At 27.4% G+C, this 12,111-nt stretch overlaps 4 protein-coding genes across 8 annotated transcripts; 3 read left to right on the top strand and 1 right to left on the bottom strand.

The window, feature by feature from the left end:
- Positions 1-205: 205 nt before the first annotated feature.
- Positions 206-4,375, top strand: LOC117210838 (methyltransferase-like 26). Of its 3 annotated transcripts, none has more exons than XM_033454236.1 (3): positions 206-250; positions 3,036-3,102; positions 3,322-4,375. In XM_033454236.1, exons 2-3 carry the CDS (start codon positions 3,068-3,070, stop codon positions 3,953-3,955), a joined length of 669 nt encoding a protein of 222 aa, XP_033310127.1. In that variant the 5' UTR covers positions 206-250; positions 3,036-3,067; the 3' UTR covers positions 3,956-4,375. The 3 variants fall into 3 exon arrangements, with proteins under 3 accessions (XP_033310127.1, XP_033310126.1, XP_033310128.1); XM_033454235.1 differs by lacking the exon at positions 206-250 and adding an exon at positions 257-449; XM_033454237.1 differs by lacking the exon at positions 206-250 and adding an exon at positions 2,756-2,844.
- LOC117210833 (dnaJ homolog subfamily C member 21) lies at positions 613-2,789 on the top strand. The gene has a single exon (XM_033454227.1). It carries the CDS (start codon positions 690-692, stop codon positions 2,625-2,627), a length of 1,938 nt encoding a protein of 645 aa, XP_033310118.1. The 5' UTR covers positions 613-689; the 3' UTR covers positions 2,628-2,789.
- LOC117210836 (ATPase WRNIP1-like) lies at positions 4,167-7,018 on the bottom strand. 3 transcript variants are annotated; one of them, XM_033454230.1, is made up of 6 exons: positions 6,564-7,018; positions 6,119-6,402; positions 5,855-6,043; positions 4,928-5,738; positions 4,619-4,840; positions 4,167-4,506 (listed from the first exon to the last, which is right to left on the bottom strand). In XM_033454230.1, exons 2-6 carry the CDS (start codon positions 6,392-6,394, stop codon positions 4,394-4,396), a joined length of 1,611 nt encoding a protein of 536 aa, XP_033310121.1. In that variant the 5' UTR covers positions 6,395-6,402; positions 6,564-7,018; the 3' UTR covers positions 4,167-4,393. The 3 variants fall into 3 exon arrangements, with proteins under 3 accessions (XP_033310121.1, XP_033310120.1, XP_033310122.1); XM_033454229.1 differs by having other exon boundaries at positions 6,719-7,018; XM_033454231.1 differs by having other exon boundaries at positions 6,819-7,018.
- On the top strand, positions 7,018-10,969 carry LOC117210832 (protein O-mannosyltransferase 1). The gene is made up of 7 exons (XM_033454226.1): positions 7,018-7,137; positions 7,409-7,572; positions 7,849-8,150; positions 8,244-8,418; positions 8,496-9,582; positions 9,873-10,174; positions 10,544-10,969. The coding sequence occupies exons 1-7, from the start codon at positions 7,018-7,020 to the stop codon at positions 10,728-10,730; spliced, it is 2,337 nt and encodes a 778-aa protein (XP_033310117.1). The 3' UTR covers positions 10,731-10,969.
- The last annotated feature ends 1,142 nt before the right edge of the window (positions 10,970-12,111 follow it).

Here is a 12,111-nt window from a genome sequence, read left to right as displayed (position 1 = left end):
TCTGTAGATGAAATATATTCGTTAACAATGTGATAACAAAAAAGATATATCATTACTTAAAAATAAAATCATATTGATATTTAATTGAATTCATATTACTTAAAAAATTTGTTTCTTATCCAATTATTTAAAGTTTACTATATAAATATAAGTACTTATATATGCCTATATAATTTAAAAATGTGGGTCAATCTTAAGATAAACGTAACAAGTGTTTCGATGTGAAGATAACTTCACATATACATATTTTGTATGTATGTAGAAATATAAGCTGAAATAATAATATAAAATAAGCTGAAATTGTTGAATCTTGTTATTGTATAGCATAATTATATCTAAAGAGCTGTAAAAAGAACTATCTAGTATCATTTTATGGTTCTTAATAAATACGGACATTATTAAAGCATAAAGCAAAAATTCAAGCGTAAATAAGCATTAAAAAACATTCGGTAAGATATGATAGTATTTAGATCTATTAATATAAATACTTTTTACGTCGTATACGATATAAAATATGATAATAGAGACTATCAGTAAACGAATAGAAATACGCAATATGAATATTTTGTTATCAATATCAATATCATCATCAATTTAATGATCTTCTTGTAGTGTATGATTTACATAATTTTATATTGCAAAATTACAATTTATAATATTGAAGATAAGAAATATTAGTCATTGCTACAATGAAGTGTCACTATGAGATATTAGGGGTACCACGAAATGCTTCTGATGATGACTTAAAAAAGGCTTACAGAAAACTAGCTTTAAAGTGGCATCCAGACAAAAATTTAAATAATCCAGAAGAAGCAAAGGAACAGTTTCAGCTTGTTCAACAAGCTTGGGAAGTATTAAGTGATCCTCATGAACGTACCTGGTATGACAACCATCGTGAAGCTATTTTAAAAGGTGGTACTGATGGAGATTATAAGGATGACTCTATTGATCTCTTTCAATATTTCTCAACTACTTGTTTCAAGGGTTATGGAGACGATGAAAAAGGATTTTATACTACTTATCGTAATGTATTTGAAAAATTAGCAGTCGAGGACATAGAATTTGCAAAAGAAAAAGATTTAGATGAAGAAATTCCAGGATTTGGAGATTCACAAAGTTCATATAAAGAAATTGTTCATAAATTTTATGCTTATTGGCAAAGTTATAACACAAAAAGATCATTTGCATGGTTAGATCCTTATGACATTAGAGATGCTCCTAATAGAAAAGTCGCACGTCTTATTGAGAAAGAAAATAAGAAAGTTCGAGACAAAGCTAAGAAAGAAAGAAATGAACAAGTAAGAAATTTAGTTGCATTTATACGTAAACGTGATAAACGAGTACAGGCTCATATAATTAAGCTTAGTGAACATGCAAAAGAAAATTTGAAGAAGGTAGAAGAACGAAGAAGACAACAATTATTAGAAAGACAAAAACAATTAAAAGAACATAAAGTATCAGAATGGTCAACATCTACAAACATAGAGGCCGAACTTAAAAATATTGAAGCTAATCTTGATCAAGAATTTGGAGAAGATTTATCTTCTGAAGGAGACATGGATGATGAAAATGCAATAGATGATAATTCTCTGTATTGTGTAGCTTGCAATAAAATATTTAAAACACATAAAGCATTTAAAAATCATGAAAACTCTAAAAGACATAAAGATAATATTGCAATGATAAAACTATCTATGATGAAAGAATGTAACAAATTTGGAAATGTTCAAGAAAGTGATGTTAATTCTGAATCAATCTCACAATTTGAGAAAAAACTAGCAACAGATTCACAAATTCCTGATTTTTTATTAAATCCTGTTCAAAATAATATGGAAAATAAAAGTAGTGCTGAAAAAGAAATTTCAGAGGCAGAATTAATATCAGATGATGAAGAATTTAAGGATTTTGCAAAACCAGAAGGAATAATGTGCTATCCAGAAGAATCTAAATTTGCTGTGGAATCTCAGATGGACGATTTCCTCCGTGTATCACCTAAAGTACTGAAATATAATAATGAATATACAACTTCTGAAGATGAGCTTATTTCTGACCAAGAAAATAAAGAAATTGTGCGACCTAAGAAACAAAAAAAGAAAAAACAGAAAAAGAATGTTCAGAGTCTAGTAGTAGAACAAATTAGTGACGAAGATCTAAATATCAATGAAGATATTTTGTTATCAAAAAAACAACGCAGAAAACAGCAACAGAAGCAGACAATATTAAATAAAGTTGTTGAGAATAATAAAAAATTGTCCAATGATGAAATAAGGAAATGTGAGGAAGAGATGATCAAAGAAATAGATGAAAGAGAATTATTACCTAATAATTTAGAAACAAGTACTGCAATTAATGAGAAATCTAAAAGTAAGAAGGCTAAAAGTGCAAAAAGAAAATCTTTAGAAAATGAAAATGGGGGTAAAAATAGGAATGGATCACAAAGCATTGAAGTGCCAGATTTAGCACATTGTTGTGTCATGTGTAAACTTGAATTTCCTAGTAAAAATAAATTATTTGAACACTTGAAAAAGACAGGACATTCTGTATATGTACCAAGTTCAGTGAAAAATAAAAGAAATCAAGAAAAATTGAGTAAAGGCAAGGGGAACAATGATAAAAGGAGTCATTAATGTTCTGACAATTAAACAAGTTATATGTTACTTGATTCAATTTAGTGTAGTTAGTTCAAGAAATGTGAAAAATACTCAATTAATAAAACATATAAATGATCATGTATTATTGTACTTTTGATGTACATTCTAGACATTGTTATTAAATAAACATAATAGAAATATATATTTGCATAAATTAGTTTTTACTTCATACGAATGCTTGTTTCATTGTATTGTAAGCATAATATAATATAAAGATCGATACAATTATAACACACCAAAATATAATAAATGTAAATTAATTTATATGAAGCTTAAATTTAATAGACATTGCTGATATGTATTATATTTTACATCATAATTTTAAATAATATATATTATGTTTGTGGCAAAAAAAATTGTAAGATTTACACTTAAATTTTTCAGGTAAAATATTAATATGAGTGCAGTAACTAGATATGAATGCAATTATTCACTGTGCTGCTAATCATAGGTGAGATTTATATTCCTTTTTTTCTTTTTTTAAGTAGTTTTTAAACAATTAGTTATGAAAATGTAATTAAAAGATAGTGTACAAAAGAAGAGACCATATTTAATATTTAAATACTAATAAAGGAAATAAGGAAATAATTATTAAATTCAATAAAATAAATAAATAAGAAAATAAGAATTAAATTTAGGTGACAAATAATATGTTAGATTCTAATTTAAGGTCCAGAATTATGGCTGCCAAAAAGCTAATTTATCCTGCAGCTGAACGTAACAAAAGTCCAATTTTGTCAGTTCTTCAAAAATATATTCAGCATAGTCCAGATAAAACTTTCTTGGAAATTGCATCTGGTTCTGGACAACATATAGCCTATTTTGCTACCCATTTTCCTCAAATTTCATTTTATCCTTCAGAATATGAATCAAGGCTATTCGAAAGTATTGCAGCTCATACAAATGGACTTATAAATGTGAAAGACCCTTTAAAGATAGATATTACAACAGATTTTCATACTTGGGGTAATAATATCTTTAAAGAAGCCAATATTGATTATATATATAATGCGAATATGATACATATTTCACCTTATCAGTGTTGTGTTGGTTTATTTAATAATGCGGGTAAACTGTTAAAGGATGATGGTATTTTATTTACATATGGACCTTATGCTATAGACGGAAAAATAACGCCAGAAAGTAACGTTAATTTCGATAAATCATTGAAGCTTCAAGATTCAAACTGGGGCCTGAGAGATATTAATGATCTGAAGGCATTAGCAGAAAAGAATGGTATTAAGTTAATAAATGTTATTGACATGCCTGCTAACAATAAAACTATTATATGGAAAAAATGTTAAGTACATAGTAACAGTGAAGTAATTGAGTCAGTAAGATGAAAAATAGTGCCAGTCCAAAAACCGTATTTTCAAGTATTTCATAAAATAGCTTCAGTTTCGACATCGACGTCATTAATTTTATAGCGTTGTTCCGATTTAAACAAATGAATGTTCATATATGTCTAACAGTTAAAATCTATCATAAATCTTAAATAATTGAAATGAAATCACATTAAGCTTGCACTGTCTTCCTGTTTTTATTGAAATTCTGCATAATTTTGCTTCGACTACAAAATGTATATTAAAACTATTAGATTTGCATTTTGATAACTAGTATAGTTTTCTTACTTAAATCTGTATCTCGATAATTAATATGTATGCAATATTATTATTCTGTACTCTTCAATATTATAAATATATTGTAACCAATCTTTCATTCAATTTTATTCAAGTTTATACTTATGTCATATAATTCTTATGGTAATCAAAGAAGTTTACATTTTCTAATCCTTCTGGTAAATAATTCATTCCTGATTCATCTTTATGTTTCATATTGTAACCTTTGCTATATCCTAAAATAAAATTTATATAATATATAATATATTATTAAGAAAATACTTTTTAATAGTCTTAAATTTCATTACACATGATTTTTAATGATGGCAAGCAATATGTAATGATTACCTAGATTCTTCATAAGCTTTGTTGGAGCATTTCTTAAATATAAAGGTACTCCAGGCTGAGGTCCTTTATGTTCAGCTATTACTCTTTGAGCAGCTCTGAGTGCATCTTCCATTAATCTAGACTTTGGTGCTCTTGCTAAATATGTTGTACACTGTGCTAAAAGGACATCACATTCAGGCATTCCTATCATCTTGCAACCATGCATTGTATGTATAGCAATTCCTGGAAATTATTTCCCAAATAATCATATAATATAGCATAAGACTCCAGATAAAATAGATAATTAGTCTTATGAATGTTTAATGTTACCAAGTGCTTTTGGATCTTCTAACCCAATATCTTCGCATGCCATTCTAACTAATCTTCGTGCAATGTAAACTGGATCTTCACCACCTAATATCATTCTTGTTAACCAATAAAGAGACGCATTTTCATCACTTGCTCTAACAGATTTATGTAGAGCTGAAATCATATCATAATGTTGGTCACCTCTCTTGTCATATAACATATGAGTTTTCTTAAGACCTTCTTTAATGTTAGCTAATGTTATGGTCACAGGACCATTTTGTAAAAATTCTTCATTGCTCTGTATTTTACATTGAACTGCTAATTCTAGTCCACTTAATGCTATACGCGCGTCACCATCACAAGTTTCTGCCAGCCATTCTATGCTCGGTTCATCTATAATAAATTTTGGTATTTGATTTGCACTTTCCAATTTCTTATTTGAGCTATATACTGTTCCCTCTAGTGAAGACACTGCTCGACTTAATATAGACATTAAATTAGATGTGTTCAATTTCTCCAAAACAATGACTCTACAACGACTCAAAAGTGCGGAATTTAAGCTGAAAGAAGGATTTTCTGTTGTTGCACCAATTAGTGTAATGATACCAGATTCAACATGTGGTAAAAATACATCTTGCTGAATTTTATTAAAACGATGTATTTCATCCATGAAAACCACTGTACGTCTGTTAAATTTTAACTCATTAGAAGCTATAGTGATTACTTCTTTTACTTCGTTTACACCAGCCATTGCTGCAGATAGCTTAACATATCTCATTTTACCATTTGACTTATTCTTACATATGTAAGCTATAACATTTGCCAAAGACGTCTGTAATTAAATAAACCTATATATATATACATTTATATAAACAAAATTTTGTTACATCAATTTTATTAAAATATAAAAATTAGTAGATTATGTATAATAAAATTATTTTAGTATACCTTTCCACAACCAGGTGGACCCCATAAAATTATATTTGGTATTTCAGACTTATTTAACAATTGATATAAAACAGTAGATGGTCCAAGAACATGCAATTGACCAACATACCCTGAAAGTGTTGTAGGTCTCATACGTTCAGCAAGAGGTATATGATCGTTCCCAAATAACTTTGTAATTTTTTTATCTGTCTAGAAGTTATTATTATTAACAGCTTTCTATTTTAATATTCTTCTCTTTTTTATAAAAGGAAAAAAGATAAGTACATTAATATTAATTGATGTCTTTGGACTTTGAGAATCTATATTCATTACTGATGATACCATTTTAGTTGTATTTTTTACTAATCCTACATCGTCCTTTTTTACTTTGGTATCGCTTAATTTCATATACTTCCTTGCAGGACTTTCATCTTTAAAAGATGATGAAGATTCTTTGCTTGCTGATTCATTTAGGAATAAACATTTACTAACATGATTCTCTATTATTACAGAGGAAAATTCTTTAGAACAGATGGGACAACAAATTTTATCATTGTCCATGTCTCAATCTACAATACGAATATATAAATATAAACACATTATACCTAATAATTATAAAAACAATGCAATATATTTTGGAAATGATGGAAAATTAGTATTATAATTTGTTAAATACCAGATGATATAAAATATTGAATATCATATATTAAACAGTTTTGAAATCATTCACAATTTTTTTAAATTTCAAAGAAACTTTCGTTCCTTATAAATAAAATGACGTATATGTATATACTGTACAAAACTACCATACGATACGGAGAAAGGATTTCCAAAGGGAATGTCGGAGATAGTACCGTTATCTTACATGTATATCACATCGTATACCTTAAGCCTGATGGTCACTTATATCAATTCTATGTCTTTAATATTTTATCGTAATGTTTAACACTACCTCTACTTAATAATAAAGAGATTGGGATATCACTTTTACGGAAATTGAAATTTTTATAAGCAGAAATTTATGTGTCCAATCTATTCGTCGATTGATGACGTGGGTCGACATTAGACATCAAGTAGTGGCTCAGTAACGACTCTCTTGATTTTTTCGAAATAATAGCAATTAAGAAAATAAAAATACGATATAGGTATAGTACAACGGCTGTTTCGAATAGCAAATTTGTGCAATGATAGTTCGTCGAAGGCGAAGGACATTAGATAACAAGCAATCGCAGGTGCAAAGCGCCAAGTTTGATTATGAACATATTTCTACCAATTGCGTCGAAAATGTTGTCGAACAGGAGGAGGTAGGTAAATAATTAAATAATTAAGCAATTAAAAGATAACTTATAATTTTTCTTGAAATCTTTTTTATATCTTTGACCCGTTTGTTTTTTATTTGATATTTTTAACTACCAACTCAAACTTATTCTTTATCATTGAATATTTATATATATTTATCTTCTTTCCAAACTTTAGTGAATTTATATGCATATATTTACACATTTTGTATATTTAACTAACATAGCCTGTATATACATACCCACATACAGCACAATTAGTTTTCTTTTTTAATAGAAAGACGGAGAAATTGTTTCAAATGTAATTGAGAAGTTTAAGACGCTAGAAACGCTAAAAACTCGAATTAAAATCAGTCTCGAAGTTGATTTAATTTCAGTTATTTTATTAGTAAGTGGAATTGTTACTCGATTTTATCGTTTAGAAGAACCACGGAGTATAGTGTAAGTTATTTTTTATATTAATGAAAGTATAAAAAAAAAAGTTATTTTCTAACCGTTAATATATATATTATACATAGAATACACGTAATAATACATCATGATATATATGTTTTATATATAATATAAATTTGAGATGTATTTATAAATATCACAAATTTTCAATTTTCTTAAATTAAAAGTTTGTATATGAACTATGGAATTTTGTGTAGAAATTTAAGTATTTCCGCATATTTTTCAATTAAAATATCATAATAATTATTGATGTATTTAAAACAGGTTTGATGAATTGCATTATGGAAAATATATAGGACTTTACATGAAAAGAACATTTTTTTTTGATTCACATCCTCCTTTGGGAAAACAGCTTATTTCTGCAGTAGCGTATTTAGCTGATTTCGATGGTCAATTTAAATTTGACAGGATAGGAAGCCCTTACGCAGATATTGTCCCTTTGTTCGCATTACGATTAGTACCGGCATTATGCGGCAGTCTATTAATTCCGACAGCCTATCATTTGATCTTAGAATTAGGTTTAAAACAATGGACTGCTGTTTTGGCGGGAATTTTATTACTATTCGGTAATTTATCATATTATATTTTTATTACAGAATATAAAATACATATACATATTTATATTGTATTAGTTATATATTTTTGTATTATTGTTTCAGACAATGCTTTATTAACACAATCTAGATTTATTCTAATGGAAAGCATTCTAATGCAGTTTTCATTATTTGGACTGATATGTATTATCAAATTCAGAAAAGTAATGGATCGACTAACATGTTTATCTTGGTGGATATGGTTAATTTTGGGCATTACTAATTTAACATGTGCATTGTGGTAAAACTTTAAAAATATTATGTAAATATTTCTATAAACAAGTTCATTAACATAAATTTAATATAAATTTTTTTCAGTGTAAAATATGTTGGATTATATTCATTGATCCTTGCATTATTTTTAATTGCTTATGATTATTGGAATCTAATAGCAAGAAAAACTTTATCTAACGCAATATTATGCATTCATCTTATGATAAGAATATTGATAATATTAAGTGTTATTTGTACTGTTTACTTGACTGTATTTTATATACATTTAACAATACTCTCTAAAGCTGGACCACACGATTCAGTGATGACAAGTGCTTTTCAAGCAAGTCTAGATGGTGGTCTTGCTAGCATTACAAAAGGCCAACCTTTAGAAGTTACGCATGGATCACAGATTACCTTGAGACATACATATGGAAGAGCTTGTTGGCTTCATAGTCATAGTCATATGTATCCATTAAGATATCCAGATGGAAGAGGCAGTTCTCACCAACAACAAGTTACATGTTACTCGTTTAAAGATGTCAACAATTGGTGGATTGTGAAAAAACCAGAGCGAAATGATTTAGTTGTTACAAAACCTAGTGAACCAATAAAACATGGAGATATAATACAATTAGTACATGGAATTACAAGTCGAGCTTTAAATTCACATGATGTTGCTGCCCCAATGACACCTCAGAGTCAAGAGGTGTCTTGTTATATTGATTACAATGTATCTATGCCTGCCCAAAATTTTTGGAAAGTGGAGGTTACTAACAAAGATAATACTGGTGATGTTTGGCATGCGATTCAAAGCCAGATTCGATTAATACATGTAAATACAGATTATGCACTAAAATTTAGTGGAAGGCAATTGCCTGACTGGGGCTTCAACCAGCATGAAGTAGTGGCAGATAGATTAGTAGACCAAACAGACTCCATATGGAATGTTGAAGAACATAGATATACTAAAAGTGAAGATCAGAAGCAAAGAGAAAGAGAATTAATTAATGCTGAAATGATTCCATTACAAGCAACTACTTTGAGCTTTTGGGAGAAATTTGTAGAATTGCAGATAAAAATGCTTTTCAATGGTCAAGAAGGACAAAACAGTCATATGTATTCTAGTGATCCTTTAGATTGGCCATTAATGTCTAGAGGAATTGCATATTGGGTTTCTAATGACAGTAATGTAAATATGTATTGAAATATGTTTTTCTAAACAAATTATCCGATTTTATTACAATTCAATAATATTCATTATCACTTATTAATATTAATGTAGTTATATATGTATATATATGTGTATATATATGTGTATATATATGTGTATATATATGTGTATATATATGTATATATATATGTATATATATGTGTGTGTATGTATGTATATATATATATATATATATATATATATATATATATATATATATATATATATATATATATGTGTATATACATATATGTATATTTTTATGACAGGCTCAAGTGCATTTATTAGGGAATATAGCAATTTGGTATTCTGGAACGGCATGTGTAATTGTCTATTCATCTCTTTTAATATTTTATATGTTAAGACGGAAACGAATGTGTTTTGATATTGCATATGAAGAGTGGAAGAAATTTGTTAATGTTGGAAGCATGTTGTTAGCTGGATATTTATTACATTTTTTGCCTTTTATATTTGTTGAAAGAACTCTATTTCTTCATCATTATTTACCAGCATTTATTTTTAAACTACTGCTTACAGCAGCAACAATAGAACATTTATATTATGTAATTAGGTATGTTAGAGAGATTATATACAAAACGGATCTTATGTAACTGGAAACTTTTTCAATAATAATTAGAAAAAAGATCGTCGTAATAAGAATAATTGTCGATACAATGGTGCTTCTGTAATTGTATACAGTGATTTTTTAGTGGGAGCATAAGTTTAAGATACTAGGGTTAGGAGATCGAAAAATTACATTATATTATACATATATGTATAATATGTCGTAAAATATTTTGAAATGAATGTTTTATTAGAAAAAGAAAACGTTTCTTCCAAGAGAAAGACCACCTGTTCCAGTTGCATGATTTATCACTTGTAATTTATTAATATTTTGAAACACACTTATAAAATTTAACTCAGCTTTTTTAATTTCCAGAGTTCGATATCGGCACAATTTTTTGATATATACATTAAAGTTCTGTACTATCGTATGGATGACCTTTATTATTTATGTATTTAAAAAATTTATTATACTTAGTTATGGCACAACTCATTTAAGTGCCAAGGAAGTTTTAAAGTTCAGATGGAAAGACACATGGGATTTTATTATACATAAAACATAATAGACAATCAAAGATGTAAAGTTTTTTTAAGTATACATATATAAAATTGTTATCTGCTTGTATCAAAAGTTATTTAATGTATCACTTATATATACATTGTATGTTGATATTATAAAGAACAAATTTTAATAATTGTAAGAACATTGTTCAAATGTTCAAGGTACAAGTTTAATTCACATATCTAGATGTATTATTCTTCTTACTTTTTTTACATAACGAAAAGTATATGATAAATTATATAGACTGATTACATTTTATATAATTCCCTCTTATTATATGTATATAATAAGCAAATATAAATATGAACAAATAAATATAATGATATAAACTTTAATGCTTATAATTATCATATAATTATGTTATGAAAATTATATAGAAAAATAAACAATTATATATTTAAGATAAATTATATTTACATTATATACAATGTGTCCGTTTTATCTCAAAATACATTTTCTTAAATTTTCAATTTCCTTATTTCGAATATTTTGAAAACAATGGATGTCGAAACATACTTGAAACAAATATTGTACGTTGTCCGATTTCGAGGGGAGCGTATCATACTGATATTCATTCCATCTTGCAATGTCCGTGAAAAGCTCTACAAAGATCACGGTTATATTTTTAAATGGGAACCATATCTTTTTGTTTCATACCTTTGTAACCGATATCCAAACCTTTTCAAAACACCATTGCTTGTATTTTTTGCATGAATCACTATTGAAATGTTAGACATCAAACTTGATATGCCGGCTACATTGGCGTTATCCATTGTATATCATAGGGAGATTGCTAAAATTATATGCAAAATAATAATTAACTAAAAAGAGCCGATTGTATGTGTGTACTAAATATTATTACTAGAAAGGCTAGTCGCTTGTCCTTTTATGTGGATATCTTTGAAAGGAATACAAATTTCCATCCTTCTTAAGAATTAATATCTCGATGGTGCAAAAAATATAAGTAGTATTTTGAAAATGTTTTGCTGTCGGCTATAAAAATATGGAATAAAAAGATATAGTTCCCACTTAAGAATATAATTATGACCTTCACAAGGCTTTCCAAAATCATTGTAAGGTAAATTTTTTGTATCATCCATTGTTTTCAAGATATTTATGGACACGCTGTGTATCATATAAATCAATAATACTCTAAAATATTGAAAGAAAGTTAAACAATTCAGATAAAAGGAATATAATCAGTTCTGCTATGTATACATATAAAATTAAATCGAACATAATACAAAAGAAACATGTTTTATATATTATTAGCATAATCATGTTTTTATATTCAAATTTTTTATAACATTCTTTTGTACAGTAACAATTTCTTAAAAGTTATAATTTAATACAATAATACTAATGTTAGAATAATAAACAAA

This window comes from Bombus bifarius, unplaced genomic scaffold (genome assembly GCF_011952205.1).
Source record: "Bombus bifarius isolate JDL3187 unplaced genomic scaffold, Bbif_JDL3187 scf7180000008213, whole genome shotgun sequence".
NCBI classification, from domain to species: Eukaryota; Metazoa; Arthropoda; class Insecta; order Hymenoptera; family Apidae; genus Bombus; species Bombus bifarius.
The sequence above is the reverse complement of the archived record's forward strand: the minus strand, read 5'-3'. Positions and strand labels throughout refer to the sequence as shown.

Excerpts from the sequence above, each read along its gene's own strand:
- LOC117210833 (XM_033454227.1), top strand. The coding sequence starts at position 690 with ATGAAGTGTCACTATGAGATATTAGGGGTACCACGAAATGCTTCTGAT.
- LOC117210838 (XM_033454236.1), top strand. The coding sequence starts at position 3,068 with ATGAATGCAATTATTCACTGTGCTGCTAATCATAG. Across the intron at positions 3,103-3,321 it reads CACTGTGCTGCTAATCATAG|GTCCAGAATTATGGCTGCCA; the intron begins GTGAGATTTATA and ends TTCTAATTTAAG.
- LOC117210836 (XM_033454230.1), bottom strand. The coding sequence starts at position 6,394 with ATGGACAATGATAAAATTTGTTGTCCCATCTGTTCTAAAGAATTTTCC. Across the intron at positions 5,739-5,854 it reads GTCCACCTGGTTGTGGAAAG|ACGTCTTTGGCAAATGTTAT; the intron begins GTATACTAAAAT and ends ATTTAATTACAG. Across the intron at positions 4,507-4,618 it reads AAAGCTTATGAAGAATCTAG|GATATAGCAAAGGTTACAAT; the intron begins GTAATCATTACA and ends ATTTTATTTTAG.
- LOC117210832 (XM_033454226.1), top strand. The coding sequence starts at position 7,018 with ATGATAGTTCGTCGAAGGCGAAGGACATTAGATAACAAGCAATCGCAG. Across the intron at positions 7,573-7,848 it reads GAAGAACCACGGAGTATAGT|GTTTGATGAATTGCATTATG; the intron begins GTAAGTTATTTT and ends TATTTAAAACAG. Across the intron at positions 10,175-10,543 it reads CATTTATATTATGTAATTAG|AGTTCGATATCGGCACAATT; the intron begins GTATGTTAGAGA and ends TTTAATTTCCAG.